The following is a 25,533-nucleotide window of genomic DNA, read 5'->3' as shown; positions in this document are numbered from 1 at the left end:
CAGCAGAGGTGTCATGGCCTGACGGGTGAGAAACTGCTCAGGACACATTAAATCAGCCGTAGTGTTAACAAGCTCTCACGTAAGTGAGACTTGACAACATTGTCTAAAACCATTTTAAAAAGTTGTTCCACTGAACCAAAGCTGACTGGTGCAGCAGGCATGGTAGTTGTTTCCTTTAACTTTCGGGAGCAGGTAATCCTGACAGAAATATCTGACAAACAGAAGTAAACTTGCACGCAATACATACGTCCATCTTGGAAGCTCCACGTTCTTCCAGTAAGCCTCACCAGACAATTATATAAGTACATACCTCGTCCTGGCTAGATGTATGCGGCAAACCACATGTAAGAATGAGAAAAAGGGCTGTGTAGATCTTACTTATATCTTGCTTAATTTTTCTCTTTTGGCTACTGATTAAACTCACTATAAATCATTCCACTTTTTTTTCTCTTTTTCAAATTACTTTCATTCCTAATATTCTACTGATGCATATACAAAGAGAGAGCATCACCAACATTATTTAGCTTATTACTTGCTTTCTAGTAGTATTTTTGCTCAGGAATAATACAACAAAGAAAGAAGTATTTTATTAAAGGCTAAACTAAATTTGTTGAAGTGCGAATTGCTTGAGCATAAGATCACCAAGTCCTGGAATTAAAGTTTCCAGAAGCCTCTTCGGTAATTTGGTCTCTTATTCGCAAGAACAGCCGCTCACACTTTCTACATCCATTAAAAAAAAAGACTTTTTTTTAAAATCCTGTAATAAATTCTACAATTTCACTTCTGTGCATACCTCAAGTACACAAGCCACATGTTAGAAGTTGAAAAACGCTGTCACTTTCTGTATGAATAACCCCTTTTTCTTTTAGGGGAAGAAGAGTACTTTCCTGCGTACCGAAAAGAAATTGAAGAGAAATGAACACGCTACGCTTCACATTTTAAAATTACAGAGATGGAAGTAAGGATAAAGCAGACATACGGGCAGGAAAGACTTCAGCCTTTCAGCCTCTTGTTACTGCTAGGCGCTGCAGCTAATAGCTCCCTCGGAAGCCGTCTCTCTCTCTACAAAGCGAAAGAAGTTAGGGCACGTCTACGGATGCTGCGTCCACAACCAAAACTCAGCACCGCTCAGTAACGAAGGCAGGGGCCGTGCAAACTGCCGAAGAGGCAGCGCGAGTGCCTCACCTCGCAGAGCCCGGCTCCGCGACGCCTCAGCGCGCCGCTCAGCCTCCAGCCCCGCGCCGGGCTGAGCTGTCACCCATCACCCAGGTTCCTCACGTTTCACAGCCACCGGATCGCCAGCACGCGCTCAGACGCGCCTCACAGAGCGACCCTGCTACTCACATAAAGCAGCTACCGTATCAACGCTTAGGTTTCTTTTTCTGGAAATAAAACAAAGTGAAATTAAGACACGAGACCTCGAGCTTTCGCCGAGGGGAGGCTGCTCGCGGCCGGTCCCGGCGGCTGGCAGCGGGGCAGCGCCCACCGCGGGGCCGGGGCCACCTCGGGCGGCCCCCGCCCGGCCCCCGGCCGCCCGTTCCCCTCCGCACGCCGGCGCTGCCTCCCCGCCGGACCCCGAGGGACCCCCCCCGGGATGCGGGGGGGGGTGAGCTCCGGGCTGTGCCTCGCCTCGCCCCCCGAGCCCTGCCGGGCGCCGCGGGGCACTCACCGGCTGCTCGCGGCGGCTCCCCCCGGCCCTTCCCGGCGGCCGCCGCCCAGCGCCTCCATTTGCTCGGCGGCCGCCGCTCTCTCGCCCTCGTCGCCCCCTTTCCGCGCTCCGGTCTACGGCGCCCTCCGGGGCTCCGGGATCGGCCGGGCTCCCTCGGCGCGGGCAGGGCGCTGCGGGTGCGGGTGCCGCCGCCTCGCTCCCCTTTGTTCGGCGGCGCTACCGGGGCCTCCGGCTCAGCGGCTCCCCGCCCGGCGGCAGCAGCACCTCATGCTCCCGGCCGCCCTCCTCCTCCTCCTCCTTCTACTCCTCCTCCCCTCCTTCTCTCTCCGCCCGCGGCCGACGCCCGGCGGCGGCAGCAGCAGCAGCAGCCCTTCAGGCCGCCGACCCGGAAACTCATGGGCGGCCGGGGCCCGCGGGGCTCCGACGGGAAGCGGATCCACCGGGCCGGGGAAGGGAAGGGAGGGAAGGAAGGGAAGGAGGAGCGGGGAGGAGCCGGGGCGGAGCGCGGCGGGGCGCGTCTGCGGCACCCAGCGAGGATGCGCCGGGGGAGGCGGCCGCCGGCGGCACCGAGGGAGGCAAGGGAGGGAGCGAGCGGGGCCCAGGGGTCCCCCCGAGGGATCCCCGCTTCGGGGTGGTCTCTGGAGGGGCCCGGGGCTCGGCCGGGGAGGAGCTGGGAAGTTTGGGGCGGCCCCGGCCGTGGGGCGCTGCCCGGGAGCCGGGCGGAGGAGGCCGAGGGCGGGAGCGGGGCGCGGGGCTGCCGGCCCGGAGGAAGGCGGGGGCACAGCCCTGCCACAGAGCCCGGGGTGCTGAGGGGAGGGGAGGGAAAGGGAGGGTGCTGCCCGGAGCAGGAGCGGTCATGTCGTGTGCTGCTTCGTGCCCAACTGCTGGTGAGGGGCCTGGGACACAAGTCCTGTGAGGGGCGGCTGAGGGAACTTGGGTTGCTTAGTCTGGAGAAGAGGAGGCTCGGGGGAGACCTCATTGCTCTCTACAACTGCCTGAAAGGAAGGTGTGGGGAGCTGGGGGTCGGCCTCTTCTCACAGGTAACTAGTGATAGGACTAGAGGAAATGGCCTCAAGTTGTGTCAGGGGAGGTTGAGGTTGGAAGTTAGGAGACGTTTCTTCTCAGCAAGAGCAGTCAGGCATTGGGACGGGTTGCCCAGGGAGGTGGTGGAGTCACCGTCCCTGGGGGTGTTCAAGGAAAGGCTGGACGTGGTGCTTAGGGACGTGGTTTAGTGACATTGGTGGTAGGGGGATGGTTGGACCAGATGATCTTGGAGGTCTTTGCCAATCTTAATGATTCTGTGATTCATGTGGGAGAGGAAGTGCAGCTTCAGTCACCTCTCTGCAGCTTGGTAGAAACCACCTCAGGGGTGCACATCGGGCCTCTTCCTTTGGGAGGTCAGATGAGTGAAGCACACTTCAGCGGGGGTGTGAGGGAGTGGGGAAGGGCCAGCAGCCCTGGAGGGGTCTGGTCGGAGCATGTTCTTCAGAGCCCACATCTGCTGGGACGCGTATGCATTACAGCCGTCAGGGTCTGGTTAGGATCGAGTCACTGGTGGTGTCTTCTGAAAGTTTCTGTTGTCATATCCTCCATCTTCACCCTCTGTTTTTGTTTTCTGAAGTCACGTGGCAGCTCTCAGAGCTATTCGTTTCCCAAAATCATTGTCCTCACTCTGGATTGAGCTCAGAGCAGCCTCCTTGCGAGCAAATCCGCCTGTTGCCCACACACCAGCCCACCTGGGTGGCCCAGCCAGGGCCACACAGGTTCCCTCTCCCCACGCTTATGACCCAAACCCAATGTACTCCAGTGCATGTAAGGACACCCAGACACCATGCCTTGCCCAGCTGCCTGCAAGGGATGTGTGTTTCTTGTTCCTTTAAATCTCATGGGTTAGTGCATTGCTTATTTGATGTTTCTGGAAGCTACTGCAATGCCAATCCGTATTTAGTACTTCTTTCCCGATAAACTCAAGTGCCACCGTAACATCAGCAAACTAATGCAGTTGTCTTAACTGAAGGTGAAAGTGTGTGTGCTGTTGTTTATGTATGTTTTCAATATATTTTCAGGTAGTCTGATCCCAGCAGAAATATTGGACTAAAGGCATGGGAATCTGAAGACCTCTGTTTCTCCTAGAAAAGGTGAAGAAGATATAAACAGTAATGTTAAAAATCTTTGTGAAAAGATTAATCTGCAAATAGCATGTGGACTGAAAGGAGGTTCACATGCAAATTAAGAAAATGATCATCTGAAAAGTGCTCATGGCCAGACATGACAGGCTCTCTTGAATCTAATCTATGAAGTGATTTTGTTAGCCCTAAGAGGCTTTCCCAGTCATTTTTGTAAGATTTTGTAATTACAAGAGTTGTCACTTTAGGTTGAATTGATGCATAAGCAAAATTTTGTATTAAATCAAATTTGAGACCTCTGTTCACTTTTTGCTAAAACTGAAGACGTATTGCTTCAAGAAGCTGTGTTTGAATGGATTGTGGCTCAGTTTACAATCCTGCTAAAGGAAAAAAAATCCATATTATAGCTTATTTTTATCAGCTCTGTTACTTGGACTGTAGTCAAGACTATTTTACTTCATATTGGGAGAGATAAAAGGAAAGGGTTCAAGGGTTTTTCCTGAAATCCCTGTGTAACTGATAGAAATACAGTACTTTGTGACAGCATCTTTTGTGAATTACCACGCTTGTAACTTTAAAATGTTTTTCGTTTTCAGTGTCCTAAAATTCTTTGGCCTTATGTCTGGCTTGCAAAATGTGAAGAGTTATTTACAAATTGGAAAAATGTTTACTGTAAATGTGGTTTAGAGAACAAGATTATTCATATAAAATCTATGTAATGTAAGATTTTCCCCATTCTCTTATTTTTGTCTTTGATATTATTTCATGAACAGTAAGCAGAAGTATAGTAACCATTGGTATTTCTCCAGCTAAAGAGAAAACGAATAATAAATTAATAACACAAAGAATCAGTGGACATAATCGTTGCATACTGGTGTTTAGTGTGCTGTTGGATTTGTTTTTAATATCAACTGAATCTTTACTTCCTGTTTATTCATTATTTCCAGGGATAAGATTAAAAAAGCAGGAGGAGAGATGGGAAACCCAGAAAACATTGGAGATGCATATGTTGCTGTGATTCGTCCAAAAAATACTGCTAGCCTGAACTCTCGGGAATATCGAGCTAAATCCTATGAAGTAAAACTTTAAGATTTTTTCTTTATTAACATTTAAAAATAATGTGTAATAATAAATACTTAATAATACAGCAGGAAAGAAAATCTGACAGTAAGATTGCTTAAATAACATACGTGCATGTCACATACCTACTGTGTGTCGCACCGTCATTAGACGATTTGAGCACTTTACGGTTGTGTAATTTCCTTGTCTTTCATTTCACATCAGGGCCTTTTACCCTGTGGGCTGCTTAGTACAAGGGAGCAGCCTTGTCTTTTTATCTTTAACCTTATTGTTTTGGAGGTCATTCTGACTTCACTATCCTGCTCCACCAGATTCAATATTAATGAATTTGGTTAGTGCTTTTACTGTGATGTGATAAATCTAAAACAAACAAACAAACAAACAAAAAACACCCAGTTGTTGTATACTTGTGTAAGTTGTGCTTAAACCCCTTTTGTTTGAAAGATTTTGCTGCTCGAAGTTCCCATTGAAGGTCAAAAGAAAAAAAGAAAGAAAGTTTTGCTGGAAACTAAACTGCAGGGAAGCACTGAGATAACCCAGAGCATCTTGGATTACGTATTAGAAGCCACCAAACCAATATCACCAGCCAATCAGGGTATTAAAGGTAAAAATATTTTACTCTGATTTATTGTTGATAGCTCTATAAAATAGTTTAAAATTTAAATGGATGCAGGGAGGTCATACAAGAGCGTGAAATTAAAAAAAAAAAAAAGAAGGTACGTTTTGAGTTACGTCAAAAACCACTGCACAGCTAAAACCTTTCATTTACCATTGTCTCCCGTTACCTTCCAAGTCCATAAAATGCTTACTAAAAGATTCTTAAGTGAAACTTTGCCTGTTTGTTCTACTACTTCACCTCAAATTGAGATTTATGGCTAAACTTCTGGCAAAGCAGATTGAAGTAGCTTTTTTAACCTTGGTCTGATCTGATGCCAGCATTGTATAAGAGATCCAATATCTACGTGAAAAAACGTGGCATAACCGTATCAGTTACGATTATAATTTGATTGGTACGTTTTCGTTTTTATTACTGTGACATAGCTGGTCCAGCAAGTGACCTTGCATTTGTGCTGACAAAAATTGGTTTAGTCAGCTTATTTAATTTCCAGGTTGGTATAAACTATACTGACTAAAGCACTTTTTTTTTTTTTCGCTGTGTACCTCATCTCTGTTTTGTAAGTAAGGTTACACTGGGAAGGTTGTCAGTGCAGACAAGACAATAAATATAGTGCTAACAGTTTGGAAAAACTGGTTGCACGGTGAAATGGTGTAGGTGGCAATAGGTGGAGTTGGATGGACTTAACAAAGGTAGTGAAGCAGGAAACATGAAATAACTTAAGAGCATTAATACACGTTGAGGGATGCCTAGCAAAAGCAAAAACTCTCCATTTTTTACATAGTTTGGAGAGTTTTTAATTGATTCAGGAACCATGCATTAATATGCACAGTTCAGTGTAGCCTCTGCTAAAATATGCAACTGCGGTCAGAAGAGCAAACAAAATGCTAGATTCTGTAAGGGCGGAAGGGAGGATAACACAGAAAATACTGTCCTACCACTGCATGAATCATGCTAACCTGAAATATTGCATGCAGCTGCGCTTTCCCATTTCAGAAGGAATCTTATTTAACTTAAAGATAAGTGGTTAAGGGGCTGAATGCTACCTGAATAATTAAAGGCATAGAAAAGTTACTGTGAAACAAGGTGTACAGTCTGTCATTTTTCAGGCTAATGAGTATATACATATCTATGTTCTTTGTTTTGTGTATTTATTTAGATTTTCTAACCTTGCTTTAGATTATAGCTAATAATAAGTGATTTTTTCTTCCTAGAAATTAGGAAGGATGGGTCTGGTAAGCATGCTGTTGGCCAACTCTGGATTGTTTTGTTTTCTTGATCAATGAATTGGGTTTTGTTTGTTTTTTAATACTGTACTAGGGAAGCGTGTAGTGTTAATGAAGAAGTTTCCTCTTGATGGAGAGAAGACAGGCCAGGAGGCATCACTTTACATCGTTCCAACCGTCGTGAAAGGTAACGCTAAACATAATTTCTGAAGTTGCATTTGTTTTAGTAGAAGTTCAGCTGAGGATTTAAGAATTCTTATGAATACACTGTATGTCTGTTTTGTATTTAAACATTAAAAAGCTAGGTTTGCATGGAAACCTCTGTCTGAACACTTTAAAACTTGAAAATGTTGCATGAAGGCATGGGAAGAACGTGTTTTTAATGGATTGCATTTATTTCTGTAACTATAGCACACTTTCACTTATGGATTTAAGCTGTATTTGTTCACTTAATGCATATGTTTTGAACTGTAATCATCTCCTTTAAACTTGCTGAATGCAATTGCAAATAAGACATCCAGACTATTCAGTTCAGTGGTGTTTACTCAGAGAAGAATGCTTAGTGAATTCTGTAAGCAGTCTTGTTTGATGTGGAATGGTGAAGAAGTTCTTTAGAAGGCTAAGTAAACTGCTTGTCGGGAAAGTTTTTAAAAACAAGCCTGAAATAAGTGTCTGTGTGCCTTTGGTGAAACTCCTTTTTTGTTTTTGTGATAGGCCTTAAGGATAAAAACTATCAAATAAATAAATACCATTATGGAGTTACCAATAGCATCAAATACTTCTTCAGTTCCTAAGGCCTATTCTTTTTTTCTGGCAACAGCATACATTTAATATTAATGTAATGAAGATGATCACAGTGATGGTGTAGTAACTGAACACGTTAAGGTTTTTAAGGCTAGTCTGTTGAGTTGTAAATTGTTATGTAAGGATTGTATGTAATTTCTATCGATTATTGTATGGGAAAAGTTCAGCTACTCTCAGCTGGTTGGGAACATGTAACTACAAAGGGTGCAGAAGGGAAAACAAGATTGTTTTCTTTGAGTCTTCAGAGTATGTTTCCTTTTCAGATAATACAAAATATGCATACAGTCCGGGATGTCCCGTGTTCTACTGTTTACAAGACATCATGAGGGTCTGCAGTGAATCCAGCACCCACTTTGCTACACTTACTGCAAGAATGTTAATTGCCTTGGACAAGTAAGAAATGCCATAATTAAAAGTACAGTAAAATAGAAGAGAAGAAAATTTGGAGATGTCGCAAATAATTTTTACATCATTCTTGTGAATAAAAAGAAAATCATAGTTATATCAGGTTGCTTTCTTCATGTTTATCAGAATCTAAAACCATGACAACAGATTTCTAAATCTTTTTCAAAATGTTTTTGTAAACTGAGAAACAGTGTGCTTGTTTAAATCAAGTGGCTTCTTGGAAGTCCTTGCTTACAATGAATGTTTTATAAAATCGCATAAAATACTAATATTTAATCTTCTATAAATGACATAAATGTTATCAATAAGTATTTGCAAGACTGCAGTGGAAATATCTTATTAATTTTATATCATTTAGATTTGCCTTTAGAAACACTGAAGTGCATCTCTCCCAGCTATACAAGTTTATTTGCAGTAGTGAATTAAGTTTCAGAAAGGTGATTAGTCGTTTAGCCAGATTTATAGGAGTTTGAAACTTGAACATGTGAGCAGTTTTTTTTACATTTAATGTACCCGTAACAAAGAAATACCAGACATACTTATGTATGAGCTTATTTGCAGAAGTAAGTCTTTTGAGCTGTAGGTTAATAAGGCCTTTAATAGGAAATAGGAAAACATCATGTCTATGAGCACCTTTTTGTGCCACACATAAATAAAGTTAGGTGAAGCTCTTGGCTGATGCAAAAAAATAATAATAATAATAATAATTACAGGTTACTGCCTGGCAAGGTTCTGTGTGTAGTTTTTGTGCAGTTCATTAGTATTTCTGTGTATACCATTATGCCAGATTTTATATTTATTTGTTAATTTATGCCTTCAGATTCTAAGCTCTGCTTAAAATGCGTCACCAGCCTTACAGCTGTTAGAGGAACTTCAGAAGTATAATAGAAAAGAGTTTATATTGATTATTCTCTATGGAGGTAGTCTGAAATAACACTTTAATATGGTAGTTTGAACCTTTCAAATTAATCTATCAACTGAAATTACCTGAAAATACCCTCAGATAGTCAAGAGGGTGTTTAGAGTCCAATGACCACAATTTTTAAGTCCTTCCTTGCAGCAGGACTGTGAGTAAGTGAAAGGAACATAGCTTTTGCAGCACATGATAGATTGGATCTGGGACTTAAAAATCCAGGCTTAAGAGTGTGCCCTGAAATGCAAGCCACATTCTTAGACATGGTTCTGGGACAGGCAAGACCAAATGATCCTGTCAGTGGATCTTTCATTCCAAAGCGTGTATTTCTTCTACATTTCTGGGATAAGTCATTAGAAAGAATTTATTGTATTCTAGCGAAGTATGAGTTTATTTCAAGATTTTGAGAAAGAATGTGTGGAAACGTAAATGCAAACCTGACTTTAGACCTTTATTTAAAATGTGTCCTGTTCCACATGGCCCCAAAGCACTTCTATATTGTCAGAAGGAGTCCACTTAAAACAGAATAATCTTCAGCAAAGCTATGTGAAAAAGCAGGTGGTACCCTACATGAAGGAGAATTAGCAGTTTCTAAGCTACCAAAGGAAGCTTAAGTCTGCGTACATAGTGAAACTTCAGCTCACACTTTAAACAAATTGCTTTAAGTTTCAAAATGAGTATGCTGAGAGTAGTAACACTGGTGAACTGAAAGTAAATGAAACGATAACTTGTTGGTGTGGTTAAGTGTTTTGGCTATAACCTTTGCTACCTTTACTGTAGATCTTAATTTCCTTTTCTTTGAGAGGTTGCATCTGCCGGAAACGTGTTTGAGCAAACACGTTTGCTTAACTATATTCTATTAAAAAAATAATTTGGGGGGAGTAATTTAGTGCGATAAAATTCTGTGCACATTATAATTATTATTTTTTTTTTAATATGTGGTTATCATACATACAACCCCTAATCAAACAAGATAATGGGCAGGCATGACCAAAATATTTCTTTTCTACCTGAAAATGAATTACTTGCTCATTCTCTTCTGCAGGTGGCTGGATGAACGGCATACCCAGTCTCATTCCATCCCAGCTTTATTCAGACCATCTCCTCTTGAGAGAATTAAAACAAACGTAATAAACCCTGCCTATGCTATAGAACCTGGTCAAACAGAGAGCTCATTACACATGGGTTATACTGCCTTGGAAATAAAGAGTAAAATGTTGGCATTGGAGAAAGCGGATATGTGTATCTATAATCCCTTGTTTGGGTCTGACCTTCAATATACCAATAGGGTAAGTATGGTATTTTCATTTTATATTTGTGAAACATATGTACATTTTCATTTTCAGCTCATTCAATTATTTTATATGAGCATGCGTTATGTTTTAAGATGATCAGATTTCTTTGTTGCACACTTACTGCCAAATAGGTTTTAAAATCCACACGCTTGAACATGAGTCTCTTTAGTTATAAAATGTCACTATCATAAATTTGGTTCCAGGAGAATACTTGGGTTGGATGGGGGATTGTTTAACCAAATTTCAGTAAGACTTTTTTTTTTTTTTCAGTTGTGTTTAAATTATGTCTTCACAGGTCGACAAAGTGGTAATAAATCCATACTTTGGCCTTGGAGCCCCAGACTATTCAAAAATTCAGATTCCTAAAAGAGAAAAGTGGCAACGTAGCATGAGCAGTGTCACAGAGGACAAGTATTACCTTACATTTCTTTTTCTTTAATAGATAATTTTGCTTTATTAAATTACAGTAGTACTTGGTAGACTCAGTCAGAATGATGTTCTCTTTAAGGCTTCACTGTACAAACGCCAATTTAAAAAAATCTATTTGAAGTCTCTAAGTACTGAAACACAACAATTAAAGGATGGGTCAAGGAAGTTTTAAATTGCAAACATTAGGGAAGCATTTCTTAGCATAATGAATACAGCTGCGGCTTGGCTACTGCATGACTAAAATACTAGTTGTACAAATACTGACACATTTTAGCTGCATGAGCTGTAGGTCTGAAGTTTGTCCTGAGTTAGTCATTGAAATATTACTGAACTGTGTTTTCCTTCTGCTTTCCCTTTAATTTAATAGGGAACACCAGTGGGTAGATGATTTCCCTCTTCATCGCAGTGCTTGTGAAGGCGATTCTGATTTACTAAGCCACCTTCTGGATAAGAAGTTTTCTGTTAATCAGTTAGACAGTGACCACTGGGCACCTATCCACTATGCATGCTGGTGAGTCAGTTCAATGTATTTTTGCAAATGAAGTGCATTCTTGCTGTAACAATTCTTCAGCACTAAGTATCCGTGTAATTCATCATGCAGACTCAAAAATGAGAAAAAAAAACACCTAGATTTTTATAGTTGACTCTAATAAATATTAGTGTTAACCTTTTGAAGAGAAATACTGCTTCAGGTTTGGAGATAATTGCTATCTGAATGGTTTCAGAGACCAGGTATGGATACCATATCATCAAACACTCATCTATTGTTCCTATATCTGTCCTGAAGCACCTGTTTTAATTGCTGGGTCTGGTTTAGTGCGGTAACTTTTGCAGTCTTTACTGGTTAAATGCTGCAAGTAGTTTTATACAGCAATAGCAAGTGTTGGTGATGGTCATGCTTTGAGCAGGAAGCTGACTTAGGTGATCTCCAGATGCTAACTTGTCTGATTCTGTAATTCTGTGATGATTTTAGTCTATAATTCCTTCAAAGCTTTTGTCAGTTATTGTACAAATGCTTTTGTTTTGTCTTTAGGCAAGTTAGTCTTCTGTATTTACAATAGTGTCTGATGACCTGAAGAACATGAATATCAAGCTTGGTTGTTTGAAAACAAACAAAAACCTTATTTGACTTTTAGTGTTTCTCAGAAAATTTACATGAACAGCATACACCAGATTTACCAATTACCAGTGTGAGGTTTAGGTGTTCTCAGGAGACATCTGCATGACAGTCAGAAGCTTTAATGTGATTCTCACAAAGATTTTTTTGCGGGCAAGGCTGAGCCCTGTTTTTGGCGTGACTGCATTGCTACAGCTACCCAAATTTCATTTAAAGCAAGGTTGGGTGTGTCTGTAATGAATCCAATAAACAGTTACTAGACTGTACCAAATAAGTGTAGAACTGATGCTAGTTTCCACAAATTTATTAATGTTCCCCTGTCTTTGGTGTCATTGCAGAGTTAAACTCCTGAGCACAGCAATGTACTTTTTCATATTTAGGAGTATCCGAAAAAGATTGTTGTTTACACTTGTGTCTGTTCTGTTTTTAATCTGTCTGCAGGTATGGAAAAGTTGAAGCCACTCGGATGCTGTTGGAGAAAGGGAAATGCAATCCAAACCTTTTGAATGGCCAGCTTAGCTCTCCTCTGCATTTTGCTGCTGGAGGTGGACATGCGGAAATAGTACAAATTTTACTGAATCATCCAGAAATTGACAGAGTAAGTTCTGTTTGTGTACAGAAATAGCAGTTTAACATCCCCTTTCTAGGTTGTGCATGTGAAATACTTTGTGTCCAGATCACAATGTGTGATCCCACTGAGAGATTGCAAAAAAAAAAATGGTTAAATATTTTTCATCAGTTCTGCTTTTCCCATTCTATATCAATTAAATGTTAAACCCTAGGATCGAGGATCTTGATAATCTTGAAAATATGTGTTTACTCATCTCCAGTCAAAACAAAGTATTTTCATGTTTCTGCTTGTTTGTAGCACATTACTGATCAACAAGGAAGGTCTCCACTGAACGTCTGTGAAGAGAACAAACAAAATGAATGGGAAGAAACTGCAAAACTGCTGAAGGAAGCCATAAATAAACCTGTATGCATTTATTTTCTAAATAGTTTAAAGTTTATATTTAATTTACACATAGGCTTGTGGAAGAGCTAGGCCCACTTGTAGCCGTTACTGGAAACATGCAGTATACTTAGATTGTTAGCGTAAATATTGACAAACTAGCATTTTGCCTCTTTAATTTCTTCTGTGAATATTTATGGCTTGTAAGACTTTAAATGTGATTATTTCATTTATTTGTAGGAGCATCACATCAACTATTGATCCCATGTCTACTTTTGATGATACAACCATTATTTTCCTTTATGCCTTATCAACTTATGTGCTGATAAACAGGGACACTCAGCTGCTTAAATGTAGACTTTTACAAAATAGGCTTTACATTGCTTAGTCAGTGCAGGCTTCCTCAGCAGTCAATGGAGTTCTAGCTGGGAGAGTAAATAAAATTTACAATGCAATTCCTGTCAACCTAAAGTAGATTTAGAGTTAGCCAAATGATTTAACAGCACTTGTTTCTTTCCTTTGACTTGAGATTTAATTTTTATCTCTGTAAGTAGGTGACAGTAAACCTCTTGAAAATTTTTGAAGATGTTTTAAGGTAACTTCATTTCACTCTAGATGAGTGAAAGTTTACGTCCAAAATAATTAATGAATTGACCACCTTTATTCTAAGGGTGTTATTATATAGTTGATCAAGTGGGAACTGTGTGTCTAATGACTCTGAAAGACTAATGCACACATTTTTAGTAGATTTCGGGATTTCAGAGCATAGTAGGTGATACTGTGTCATCCCTTACTGCTATTGAATTAATACATTACAATTAAAACACAAAAATTACTGCAATAGGATTCATAGTATCTATTGCAGTCAGAATAGACTGATGCTTTACATTCTGGCCTCGTTTTCAGTCATTTGTCATTTTCAAAGGCATTAATCTTCTTGAGTAAGTTTTTAGGATTTATGTCTCAGTTCTTGAGGACTGAATAGATTCGAGGAGGGGAAATAGCAAAATCTTGCAACATTTTATCCAAGAAGCTGAAACACTGAACTTGTTGGAGAGATGAATACAAGATGTTTCATTACTTGGTATGACTTGTGTGTGTATATATATCAATATGCTTTAAGCACCTGATATAAGTTTAAGTCTCTCAGAAAGCACACTGCGCCCACACATAAATCATTGAAAGCTATAGCAATTCTGAAAGGGGAAAATGATTTATTTTTAGTAAAATTATTGAAGGGCTAAAAGATCTTAGTGAGATTGTATTCTTATTGTGCTGGGGTCTGTGTAAAGGATAGTGCTTTCCTCCTGAAAAATTAATGTTTTTTGGATTAGACAATTGGTGAGAATAATTCATATCCTGCTGGTAATAGTGAGGTAGTCATCTCAAGATATGCTTAGGCGGTTGAGCTCAAATCCCTTTTCCTGTAAGAGTTCGAGCCCAAACTTGAAGTTCTTGCTTGCCTTCGAGTTAAACAGAAGCGAACTCCTCAAAATATCAGTAGAACCTATCTTGTAGTTACTGTGGTAAAAAAAACACATTATAAGAAGTTTCATGGGACATGAAACACAGTTTTCTTAAACAAAAATATGAAGAAGTTGTGTAGTGTGATTTTTCTCAACAGTGTCAAGCACCGACAGAAGTAATTTTTACAAGTTTATGTTAAAGAATTAAACATAATGTTGTTTGTTTATGTAGTATGAAAAGGCGCGGATTTATCGTATGGATGGGTCATACCGCTCTGTTGAGCTGAAACACGGAAACAATACCACTGTACAGCAGATAATGGAAGGGATGCGTTTGTCTCAAGAAACTCAGCAATACTTCACTATCTGGATCTGTTCTGAGAACCTCAGTAAGTGACAAGGAAGTTAGTTATACTTGAGAGTTTATCATAGGTTTTTTGTTTGCCTTTAAAAAAAAATGAGTATTTTCTTAAGAAAATAGGAAACATGGTCTCTGACAGTTTTGTAATACTCTGTATCAGTTTCTTAAAAAACGTGTTTAGGGATTAATTTATATCTAGGCTGTCTGTTAACATGCTTTGCCCCTGCTGGAGACTCTGTGATCCTTACAGGTGTCATTCTTTATATATTTTGCTTAAGGAGTGAGACAAAATTTTCTGTTTCCTCTGCTTAAGCTTTCCTGCAGTAGATCAGCTCCTAGCCTTTACAGCCCGATGTCTCCAAACCATGCTTTCAGAGCTACAGAGAACTTCTTCATTTTACCCACCATTTTGGCTATCTCCAGTAGGTCTGACTCTGTCACTGTGGCACCTAAAATGTATTTCATCTCAGAAGATGAGCCCATTCCAGATTGCCTTTCTCTTATATGGCACCTTTGCTGTTGTAGTCCATGCTGCTAACTTATCCCTGTGTTAGCGGTATTTTTCTTCCTGGAGTTTATGAAATTGGATGCATGTAGTTCTTTCTACCAATCTAATAAAAAGCATATTATAGTTGTAGTTTGAGATACAAGGCCAAAGATGAATAGAACTACAAAAAAAGTCAATGACTGTGATTGTATTTTATTAGAAAACATGGAAAACCGTACTGCTGCAACAATATAGCTGTGAGACACGTTATAACGGTATTTACAAAACACAGTTCAGGTCCAGTGGGATACTGTGTTGACGGTACTGTTAATACAGAAGCCTTGTGTTCAAACTTATATTTATTGATGTCATTATTCTACTGCTTTAGCACTGTTGCATTGTTACTTTTTTAAAAATCTATAAGCCTTGTAGTTGTATGCAGTCTGGCTACTGTAACCCGCATTTGAATGTAATACCTGGAACAGAAAGGATCATAGAATCAGAGAATGGTTTGGGTTGGAAGGGACCGTTAAAGATCATCTAGTCCAGTCCCTCTGCTGTAGACAGGGAAGAAGTGTTTGAGTATTTAAGTCTTGCTGCCTTTTCTAAGCATGTATATCATGTTTTACTTAAATCATAGAAGTACTACCCTTGCATTTGAGGGGAAATGTTTGCTGATACATTGTTTGTTTACAAAGAAGTAATTCTGTAGGTATTTAGCCTAAGTTTGAAAATGAATCAGCTTCTGATATATAATCCTTTAAACAACTAATGACAAGTTTTAAAAATATATTTCTTGCAGTTTGTTGCATGCAATTGTAAAGACCACATAGTCTCTTTCTATATAGGAAGGATAATGTTTTTCTGTGTTTGTATGTAGGGGGGATAAGTTGAGTGAATAGATTATCCTCAGTGAAAACATGTTCCACTATAATAGGTCCTTTGAATTTTTACATATAATGTAAAATGTCACAACGTAGAAGTTAGGGCAGTGACGATAAAACAAATACAGTTCTGGTTCCTCGCTACTAGAAAACAGCCAAACAGTAATCACAAAGACAGGCAGGACAAGTGAATGAGCACAGCTGAAGGTATGGACTCCTGTATATAGAAGGACTGTAGCTGGAAGCTCTGCATTTATTTCTCATATCTGATACAGATGAGAGAACATGTAAATTTGAATTATTGTAGCCTGATATTTCACAGATTTAAAAAAAGAATGTCTGTAGTGAAAGGTTTATGGATTATATCTCTGAAAATAGCAAGTATGTTTGAAAGATAAGCTGTATCTGTATTTTTCCGTCAAAATCAGACTTTTGGACTTTGTCCCATAATAATTATTGTGATTTATTTAATACGTCTGCTTGCTTTCTGGATTCCCTTTACTTGTGGTTTTATGGTCCATCTTGGTATTCCATTAGGTTTTTAAATACAAGTTCACTCTTGGGAAGCTGAAAATAACAAAGGTTCATCATTAGTGCTTTTATTAAGTATACGCCAAGAGTTTTGTCAATAAATCTGTATTTTCAAAGCCTTTTATATATAGCAGTTTAGAAAGCATGGAAAAACTGTTATTGAGTCCTCAGTTTCAGATACTCTGTTTTTGGCACAGCATTTAATCATCCATATATGTATATGCTGAGTTATTGGTTTTGTTTATTTATAAACAAAAACCTGGTATTTTCTAGGCCTCCAACTGAAGCCATATCACAAGCCTTTGCAGCATATTCGAGACTGGCCTGAAATATTCACTGAACTGACAAATCTGGATCCTCAGAGGGAAACTTCACAGCTTTTCCTGAGAAGGGATGTGAGACTTCCACTGGAAATAGAAAAAAAGGTCTGCACATAGAAGTGATAGCATGATACCATGGCCTGAATCAGGACACCTCGAACATCAACACTCAGTGTGTTCAGTGACTGTAGTAATTTCCATACTTACTTAAACCAGATCTCTCCTCTCCTTCCGTTTTCTGTAAGAGTTTGTCTTCAAGTTCTGTCCTATGCCTGCTCAACATTCACTCAGACTGTCTCTGAATTTCTCACCTTCTTAACTGTTTGGTTTATTGTAAGTCCATGTGCCCCAGTCTCTGTTTGTCATGCACATAATAATAACCTGCCCTGTTTTCTTTCTTTTCCTCATATTGTGTTCTATCCAATATTTAATTGGTCAATTTCAGTGGGATTATTCAAATATATTCAAAATGGATTGGGGGAGGGCAGGGGAGGAGGATACGTATCAGTATTTCTGTGAACCTTTTGATTGGGCATGGTATGCGAGTCACCTTTAATTTGTAAATGCGTTAGATCAGTGAAGTCTTGAATTAAGTCAATGAAAATAATTGCCATTTTTACCATTACAAAGCATTACTAAAAGGCACATTTCAAGCAGGATCACACCTTTGTGTTCTATTTCTGAATCAGTGAGAAATTTATTTATTGTTTCTAAGCTCATTTTGTTTTACCAAGAAACCACTTTTTTTTTAAACAGATTGAGGATCCATTGGCTATTCTTATTCTTTTTGATGAAGCCAGATACAATTTACTGAAAGGTTTCTATACATCACCTGATGCCAAGCTGATCACACTGGCAAGTCTGCTCCTACAAATAGTCTATGGAAATTATGAGAGCAAGAAACATAAACAGGGCTTTCTGAAGTAAGTATGTGCATTTAAAACTTCAAATTTTGTTTTTCAATGACATATTTTAGATAGTTCCACTTATTATGAAACTCTCAAATTTTAGGTATAGCATTATTTATTATTCTTCTCCATCACTGAGCTCTAGTTCAGAGTGACCACATAACCCTCGTAGCATTAACAGAAGTTAGACGTGGTGTCTGAAAAACACGCTAATTTTACTTATTGCAGTCCCAGGCAGAAGGATGGAGGTTCTGTATTCTGCAAGTCTGAGCTGAGATACAGTAATATGAAAATGTATAGCAGTATTCATGCGGTGAAGGGTTTTGACAGGATGGAGACTGGACTGTGCGGAAGGAATTCCTTACTATGTCCAGATCGACCAAGTTCTGGGACTGGCTTTCCTCCCTCTTTTGGAGGGGGGTGGAGAGACCATGGAGAGAGTTATTTCTATTCATGTTTGCATGTGAAATGCTACACCAGATTGGTCAGCAAGGCTCTGCCAGATGGTGCTTTTCTCTCCCCTTCTTTTCACTTGACTGTGGAGCTGTGGCTGAGCTCTTCTGGGATGTTTTTTTTTTCCTCCCACGTACATTCCTCCAGTGGTACCTGAGCACATCAGGATTTCGCTCCTCTGCTGTGTGAACCTTCACTCCACCCCCCACCATCTCCACCCCAGCTCATTCATATAACAGCAGCTGTGCTGTCCTGGGAGGTTACTATACTTATCTCTTCTCATTCACAGCAGCAGCTGAGCTGTGTTGGCTTGCTTTTCTTGGTTATGTACTCCACCATCAGTAAATCAGGTGCATTTTTTTGCTGCAGTTATACTGATGCAAGTGTGAGCTGCCTCTGAAAGGGCCGGCTGTACTGCCTCACTTGCACGTTCCTTTCTCTGCCTTCTGTTAGGTATAGGGGCTGTACCTGTACAGAGTAAGGAGCTCACTGAGCAGAAAACCAGCAGTGACCTGGATACATTGTCCTGTGCGGAGTTTCTGTTTGGTGGTGCAGTTATGGACAAATATAGTGTAAAAGGGATGCAACCTATATTAATAGTGCATAAAAGCCAACCAGGCTTTTACGCCTTCCTTTTAGTGTTTATTGCCTCTTTTTAAAACAGAACTTTCTATAGATAGCTCATAATACGAGAGTGAAGCTATTTAATTTTCATGTGGAGATGAACAGGCCTAGCTACTGTTGGTACTGACCACAGCACTGAAGGGAAGAGTGCCTATAAGCTGTCATCCTTACCAAGTTATGTGATTTTTCTGGTTTCAGCGACTGTCCCTATATAATTTTGGCTACCAAACTGGAAACCACCAAACTGGTCTGTAATCAAGTAAGAGTCGTGTTCTGCTGCTAGCATTTCCTGCCCCTGCCATGTCCATAATGCGTGACACAGAGCGGCTAACACAAAGCTCTGTCAGCTGCATTGCCATTAACTGAGAATTGCACTTCATTTTAGGAAGCCCTAGCTTCGATTTCAGGATAGCTTCCTGCCTGATGAGGCAAGGTAGAGTGGGAGCTGACTGTCTAGCTCTGTGTATGTGGCTTGAAGATGCAAGCTGGCAGACGTTGTTCTGAATCCTTACTTTGTTTAGTGAAGGAAAACTTTTTTCTGCTTTGTTTTTCTTGTAGTGAAGAAAATCTTAAATCCATAGTGCCAATCACTAAACTGAAGAGTAAAGCTCCTCATTGGACAAACAGGATACTTCATGAATACAAGGTAGGTCAAATAGCAAAATTCTTGAAAATCCTGTCTTAAACATATATTTGACTGATTGTCAGTTAATGGACAAAAATTCTTGTATATAAAGCTGGAAACGTGTATGTTCTGAATTTTTAGTATGGGTTGTTGGAAAACTATTTCTTGTACAGTTACAGCTGTGTTGTTTCTTAAAAGTAAATATAATTTTGTCATCTGTTCATTTCCCCTCAGTGTTATCTTTCCATTGGGGGATGTTGCCAATTGCGGTGGACATGTAGAAAATCTACGCTGATTTGTATTTTCACATCTTCTTGCAGTGACAGATCCATAAACTCCTTTGTGCCAATGTAACTTGTATGTTAGGGACGTTAGTGGTACTGGTTCACAAACTGCACCGACTAGGGTAGTTCATTTAGCAAAACTTTTAAATGTGGACTTGGGCTACTTCTGTAGAAGACATCTAACTTCGGGCTGTGAATTCCAAACTGGGTCAGACACACCTGAAAATTAAGTTAGAGAACTTCATAACAAATTGTGGAAGTGAGGTGTGACAGGGAGAATTGTACCAGCTGACATGCATCACTTCCAGTAGCTGACAGGAAACTGCAGAGGCACACAGGGAATGTTTTCAGGGCTTGCCACACTTCCTTTGAGATGAGGTTACTCAATCATAAACTTTCTCCTGGTGCCGACACCTTTTCTGTCAGAAACCAGCAGATCATTCCTTGTCTTTATAATACAGATGAAGAAGGGGGTGATGATGGTTTTTCTAAGCCTGTGGTATAGAAGAGGGCACAGCAGAGTATTCTCTGCTCTTTCTTTTATCAGATAATACGTAGAGTGAGCACAGCTTTCTAGGCTTCTGTTCTTTGGCCATTATTTTTGGGTGCAAGAGAAGGGGAAAGGAGCTGCAATCTTTGCTCCAAAGATATTCACGTATTTTACATTTTAAAAATAGCTGTGTAGAATTCAGATAAACAGTAATGCAGGGTGTGGAACCAAAGAGGTTGGTGCCACCCACCACACCCACAATTATGGCCCCCTAGTTGCTAAAGACTTGTGTTCCGTCTTGGCCCTGTGCCTTCTCATGTGTGGCCCAGACAAATTTTTGTTTCAGAAATGTTTTTTAGTTTCAGAACTCACAAAGCTATTTCCCCTTTTTCTATTTAGGGTGCTTTACACCAGTATATTCTGAGGTGGGAGCGCATTCTAGCAACCCTTTGTTGTAACTGTTTCACATTTCTGAAGAGGAAGGAAACAGCAGGAGCATGTCTCACTCTGAGTGAGGGCTCTGCTGAAGAAAACAAAGCTGTGCCTTCTTTTGTTTAAAAAACAGAAAATCCACACTGTGTTGGGGGAGGTACTTGCTCATCTGAACATGCCTTGGAACCCTCAAATGAGGAATGCTTAGGGTTTTTTGGATTTTACGTATTTAGCGCCTGACAAGTCCAATGTACTTCTGAAAGAGGGAAAATTGTGGGGACCTGCAGTGCTCAGGCGTCTGTGGTTAAGATTTTTTGATGCTCATACAGGCACCTGCTTTCTGCCTCAGTCTGTTTTGGCATCTGAGCCTTTCTGTGACTCCAGGGTTTAATTTAGGTGCAGGAGAATGGTTGCTGGGAAAGCACTTTGGGAATACTAGTTTAGTGGGAATTCCACTAAACTGGATTTTCTTCAAATAATCACAATTATTTGGGAAGACTTGTTGATTGCCATTGTTCTTCTATTTCTAGAACCTCAGCACCAGTGAAGGTGTAAGCAAAGAGATGCATCACCTTCAGCGCATGTTTTTGCAGAATTGCTGGGAAATTCCTACTTACGGAGCAGCTTTTTTCACAGGGCAGATATTCACCAAAGCAAGTTCAAGTAGCCATAAAGTCATCAAAGTGTACGTAGGAGTCAATGTGAAAGGGCTGCATCTCCTCAACATGGAAACAAAGGTCAGCTTAAGTGATCTGCCAATAAAAGCTGCTAAGTTTAATTCTGTTCTCTTAAATTCTCTGTGCTACTTGCTACTTTCTACTATTTTTTACTAGTCTCTTTTCACATCTGACTTGACTGTGAACGTTTCCAAGATTCTGAAGTCTTCAAAAGGCACTACTAATAGAAAGCCTCGTATTTTTCCACTTGACTACTTTATAAGCTACAACTAGATAATGGAACATACTGTTTCACTTAGGTAGAATCCTATCTCAAGTAAGGAAAAGTAAGGAAAATTCAGTTTGTAAGTATGGAGGGTATTTTCTGAGTGACGGTTTACTGCATTTCATTGTAGGCTTTACTCCTCAGCCTAAAGTATGGTTGCTTTATGTGGCAGTTAGGAGATGGAGATACATGTTTTCAAATACACAGTCTGGAAAACAAAATGAGCTTTATTGTGCATACCAAACAGGTAAGCATTGTCATTTTTCATCCTCTATGTATGTTAAATTATTTTTCCTAGACTTCTCTTTTGAGATTGCCTACGCTTGTCCTGTATAAAAGAAGCTCCAACCAAGTCCCCACAAAAATGATTTTCAAATGAGAACTCTTGTTAACATTTCAGAATATTTGCTTGTTTTCCTAGCATATGAAACCTTTAGGGTTCAAAATATGTAAAAATACATCTGCAGTTATTAGGGACTAGAATTTTTATAATGGAAAGTGTTTGTTGCATGCACCCAATCTCTTAGACTCCAAGGACAATTTCAAATATGACAAGAATCACGGACTTAGAGCTGGTAACTTTTCTATCAAAACTAGTGGAGTTTGGGATTGGATAGTATTAGTGATAATATGTCATGTTAAAATGTGTTGCAACAGAACTACAGCTTTGAGTGTCATGTGTACTTTGACAGTAGTTGCCTTTTGATTCTTAAGAATGGATAGAGGAGATGAAGTGATTTAATGTTTTGAAAAATACTTTCTGATTTATGAGGAAAACTTAGTTCTTGTTTTTCATTTTTTTTCTAAAATGATGTAATTTCTAACATTTTTATATACTTACATTTGCCATATATTTGTATTGTTTGTGTCATTGATCTGAAATGCTGATTAGAATTTAATTGTATGCCCTTGTACAGGCAGGTCTCGTCGTAAAACTTCTGATGAAATTAAATGGCCAGTTAATGCCAAGTGAAAGAAATGAATGATGGAAAAATTATGAAACAGCATCTTATGGCTAAGCAAAAAAACAATTCTCATCCTAACAGAAGACTTCCATGTACATGAGTTTTACACAATAGAAAAGTCAATTTGTACAGTTGTTTTTTTAACTTTGTACAGAAGCTGCATGGTTTATTTTTTTAAAAAACTATACAACATATCTATTATTTTTATAAATATTTTTGTTTTGCATATAAGCTATTGTAGAGCTTGAGGTAAACCAATAAAGCTAGAAAAATGTGAATTTTGGTCAGACGAGAGTGAATAAAGAATCATTCTTGATTCTTGATTGTTGGACGAGAATGAATCTGGGAACTTTTGTTCCCAGAGGATTATGGGACTGCTGGTGCCATTAAGCAAGTCTCAGTTAACCTATTTACCTTTCCTGTCTTTCTGTGGAACATCAAGGAGGTTGTATATGTTTTAGTATTTGTAGACAAACTTTATTTTTAAAATACTGTTGATAAGTATGCCTAGAATCCTTTGACCAACTACTTTTGATAAACTCTTTATTTTTTATTTGGTTTCTGACAAATGTTATAGCTGGCTTTATTTTTACTCTTTCTCATACTTTGTAGTCAAATTTATTCTAAAATACTGCATGAGGATGTCAAAAGGGAAATACTTTGAATCTACAAAAGCCATATTAAATGTTTAGCATGCTTGTTATAGGAAAACTGGATTTTTACTTTTGCTGTGCAATATAAAATTTTGTATGTGAAGGAGAGGGAGATACAGATTTATAAATCTTATTCAGAAGTCTTCAGAAAGTTTAATAAATCTTACCCTGGATTGCAATACATATGCAGTAACAAAAGCTCATATAGGATGTACTGAGTTATTTCTGTTAAACTCATTCTCCTACTCATTACTTATTTCAGTTTCTTGAAACCACAAGGAGTGCAGGATGCAGGAATGAATATACTTTATGTAACAGTTACAGTTTTATAATGCAACAATACAGTTTATAAGCATTCTTGCTCTTTGCAGAGTTAGGACTGGGTCTTAACATGTTGGGTCCTAAGTGTAAGGTTGAATGCTATGGAGTCTGAAACATGTCGTTGTACCTTAAAATAGTATTCATTACACATCTTTAAAAATCCTAGTTGCATTTTGGGGTTTTAAGTGCACTTGACTATTTCTTCCATGTAAACTGCATGCTAAAACAGTGTGCAATATTTTGTAAAGTAACTTACAGACAAGTGGCTTTTTTTGTTGTTTTTTAAAGTGAAGATTAAAACAAGTGTTAGGAACTGTGTTGTTTTATAATGCCTTTACTAGTACCTTACTACTAGTAAGTACATTTTAAGAAATTAACATCTTAAAAAAAAGTGAACAGGAGACTTCATTTGTTATCTTCTTAGAAAGCTATGCTTTAAAACTGAAACTTCACTGTCATAAAGAACAGTAAATCTTCATGGATGGTTATCTTTTATTTAAGGTAAATAATGCAACAGTTAGGTCCGTCATAGTGCGTCCTTGCTATCACGGGGCACTGGTATCAGAAGTACTTTTCCATACACAGCACTTTGTTACAAAACTAGAGGAAGAATGTTAAGATGTGTGTTACAGTCACATATTTAACAACAGTATTAATATGCCTTAATGCTGTATAGTTCTTTCTGCTAAGATTCTTATTTATTACTACTTAATAAATTGTTTACAACAAGTCAGCTTTGTTGGTTTTATATTATTGCTACCAGCATGGAAGTACCATCAAATGTCTCACCAAGCAAGTCCTATTACTTTACAAAACATTTTTTTTTTTAAACAGGCTTACCTTTGCAAGTTTTGTAGGGTGATCATGAGATAGGATCACAGGAAGGGTTCCATGGTGACTACAAATTAAGGCACACAAAGCACCTTGCTGTGCACCTTGGATACAACTTGGGCATTGATTGGAAAAACTGGAAACTCTTAGTCCTGGCAAACCCAAACGCTGCAGATGCTACATACTGAGGAAGTTTTTGAGGACTGAGACCCCAGCCATGCTGTCCAGGTAGGCTTCTGGCAGCTGGGTACAGAGCAGTTGTCACCGGGTTGCTGTGACAAGGAAGGCAAGTGCTGTCCTTTTGTCTAGAACTGGGAAATGTGAAACAGGAGCGGAGAGAAATCTGATGTTGTAGAGACAGACTGCTAGTAACGGTCCTTGGATCATACCAAACAAAAAATGGAAAAAGAGCTGCAAGAACGGTGAGTCTAAAAATTAAATAACTCCTGCTTACAAAGGTTTAGGTTATCTATGACAGTTTCTCTAACAAGCATTTTTAAATCAATAACCATATAGTCAATAAAGCAAAGACTTGATGGAATATTCCAGCGAGGCTGAGTAAGATGCAATTGTAGTTGAAAATCTGAACCATGAAAAACAGGCACATTTTTACCAAGTGGGATAATTAATCGTTAGACTACCCCGCTGCCACGTTGGGTTTTTCCCCCCTTTCAGTGTGGGCCTCACTGCAAGATAGGACTGGCCCAGGTCTAGCCAAGGATGCCTTTTGCTGTGCAGAAGCCTTACGTGTATGACTGGATGTTGGCTGAATCGCTGCGAACCTCAAATTACCCATGGAATGGTTCCCGGCCTTAAATTAAAGGCCTGTCTTAATGGGTCAAGCCCCTGTTTTGTCCTGAGACCATGTGAGGAGGGACATGGGGCTGCGAGCAGCACCCTGTGGTCTCCCAGTGCAGCGGCCGCCATTTCCAGCCTTTCTTACAGAACACAAGTCCTGTGAGGAGCGGCTGAGGGAACTGGGGGTGTTTAGGCTGGAGAAGAGGAGGCTCAGGGGAGACCTCATTGCTCTCTGCAACTGCCTGAAAGGAAGGTGTGGGGAGCTGGGGGTCGGCCTCTTCTCACAGGTAACTAGAGATACGACTAGAGGGAATGGCCTCAAGTTGTGTCAGGGGAGGTTGAGGTTGGAAGTTAGGAGACGTTTCTTCTCAGCAAGAGCAGTCAGGCGTTGGGACGGGTTGCCCAGGGAGGTGGTGGAGTCACCGTCCCTGGGGGTGTTCAAGGAAAGGCTGGACGTGGTGCTTAGGGACACGGCTTAGTGGGTGACATTGGTGGTAGGGGGACGGTTGGACCAGATATCTGGGAG

The 25,533-nt window shown here is 39.9% G+C and overlaps 3 protein-coding genes across 8 annotated transcripts in view; 2 read left to right on the top strand and 1 right to left on the bottom strand.

Annotated features, from left to right (window-relative positions):
- ANKIB1 (ankyrin repeat and IBR domain containing 1) overlaps window positions 1-1,999 on the bottom strand; it is a 95,683-nt gene extending 93,684 nt beyond the window's left edge. The window contains exons 1-2 of one of the 4 annotated variants that reach the window (XM_080582548.1): window positions 1,670-1,998; window positions 1,186-1,382 (exon numbers count right to left, since the gene is read on the bottom strand). The gene's annotated coding sequence lies outside the window, so the exon portion shown is untranslated. Of the gene's footprint in view, window positions 1-1,185; window positions 1,383-1,669 lie in introns of all 4 variants that reach the window. The other 3 variants (XM_080582549.1, XM_080582547.1, XM_080582550.1) reach the window with 3 other exon arrangements.
- On the top strand, window positions 160-3,796 carry LOC308189455 (uncharacterized protein; the record flags this gene model as incomplete). The annotated part of the gene is made up of 4 exons (XM_080579498.1): window positions 160-192; window positions 870-958; window positions 1,410-2,123; window positions 3,737-3,796. The coding sequence occupies 4 exons, from the start codon at window positions 160-162 to the stop codon at window positions 3,765-3,767; spliced, it is 867 nt and encodes a 288-aa protein (XP_080435624.1). The 3' UTR covers window positions 3,768-3,796.
- Window positions 2,168-24,107, top strand: KRIT1 (KRIT1 ankyrin repeat containing). 3 transcript variants are annotated; one of them, XM_080582554.1, is made up of 18 exons: window positions 2,168-2,244; window positions 3,736-3,807; window positions 4,743-4,872; window positions 5,320-5,479; window positions 6,812-6,904; window positions 7,785-7,914; window positions 9,885-10,128; window positions 10,430-10,545; window positions 10,931-11,074; window positions 12,122-12,278; window positions 12,549-12,656; window positions 14,331-14,487; window positions 16,635-16,786; window positions 17,438-17,604; window positions 19,225-19,312; window positions 21,028-21,234; window positions 21,570-21,686; window positions 22,357-24,107. In XM_080582554.1, the coding sequence occupies exons 3-18, from the start codon at window positions 4,771-4,773 to the stop codon at window positions 22,423-22,425; spliced, it is 2,211 nt and encodes a 736-aa protein (XP_080438680.1). In that variant the 5' UTR covers window positions 2,168-2,244; window positions 3,736-3,807; window positions 4,743-4,770; the 3' UTR covers window positions 22,426-24,107. The 3 variants fall into 3 exon arrangements, with proteins under 3 accessions (XP_080438680.1, XP_080438681.1, XP_080438682.1); XM_080582555.1 differs by having other exon boundaries at window positions 2,184-2,300; XM_080582556.1 differs by lacking the exon at window positions 2,168-2,244 and adding an exon at window positions 2,688-2,709.
- Window positions 24,108-25,533: the final 1,426 nt, after the last annotated feature.

The sequence above is a fragment of the Anser brachyrhynchus genome, assembly GCF_964034855.1.
Source record: "Anser brachyrhynchus genome assembly, chromosome: 2".
Classification (NCBI taxonomy): Eukaryota; Metazoa; Chordata; class Aves; order Anseriformes; family Anatidae; genus Anser; species Anser brachyrhynchus.
The sequence above is the reverse complement of the archived record's forward strand: the minus strand, read 5'-3'. Positions and strand labels throughout refer to the sequence as shown.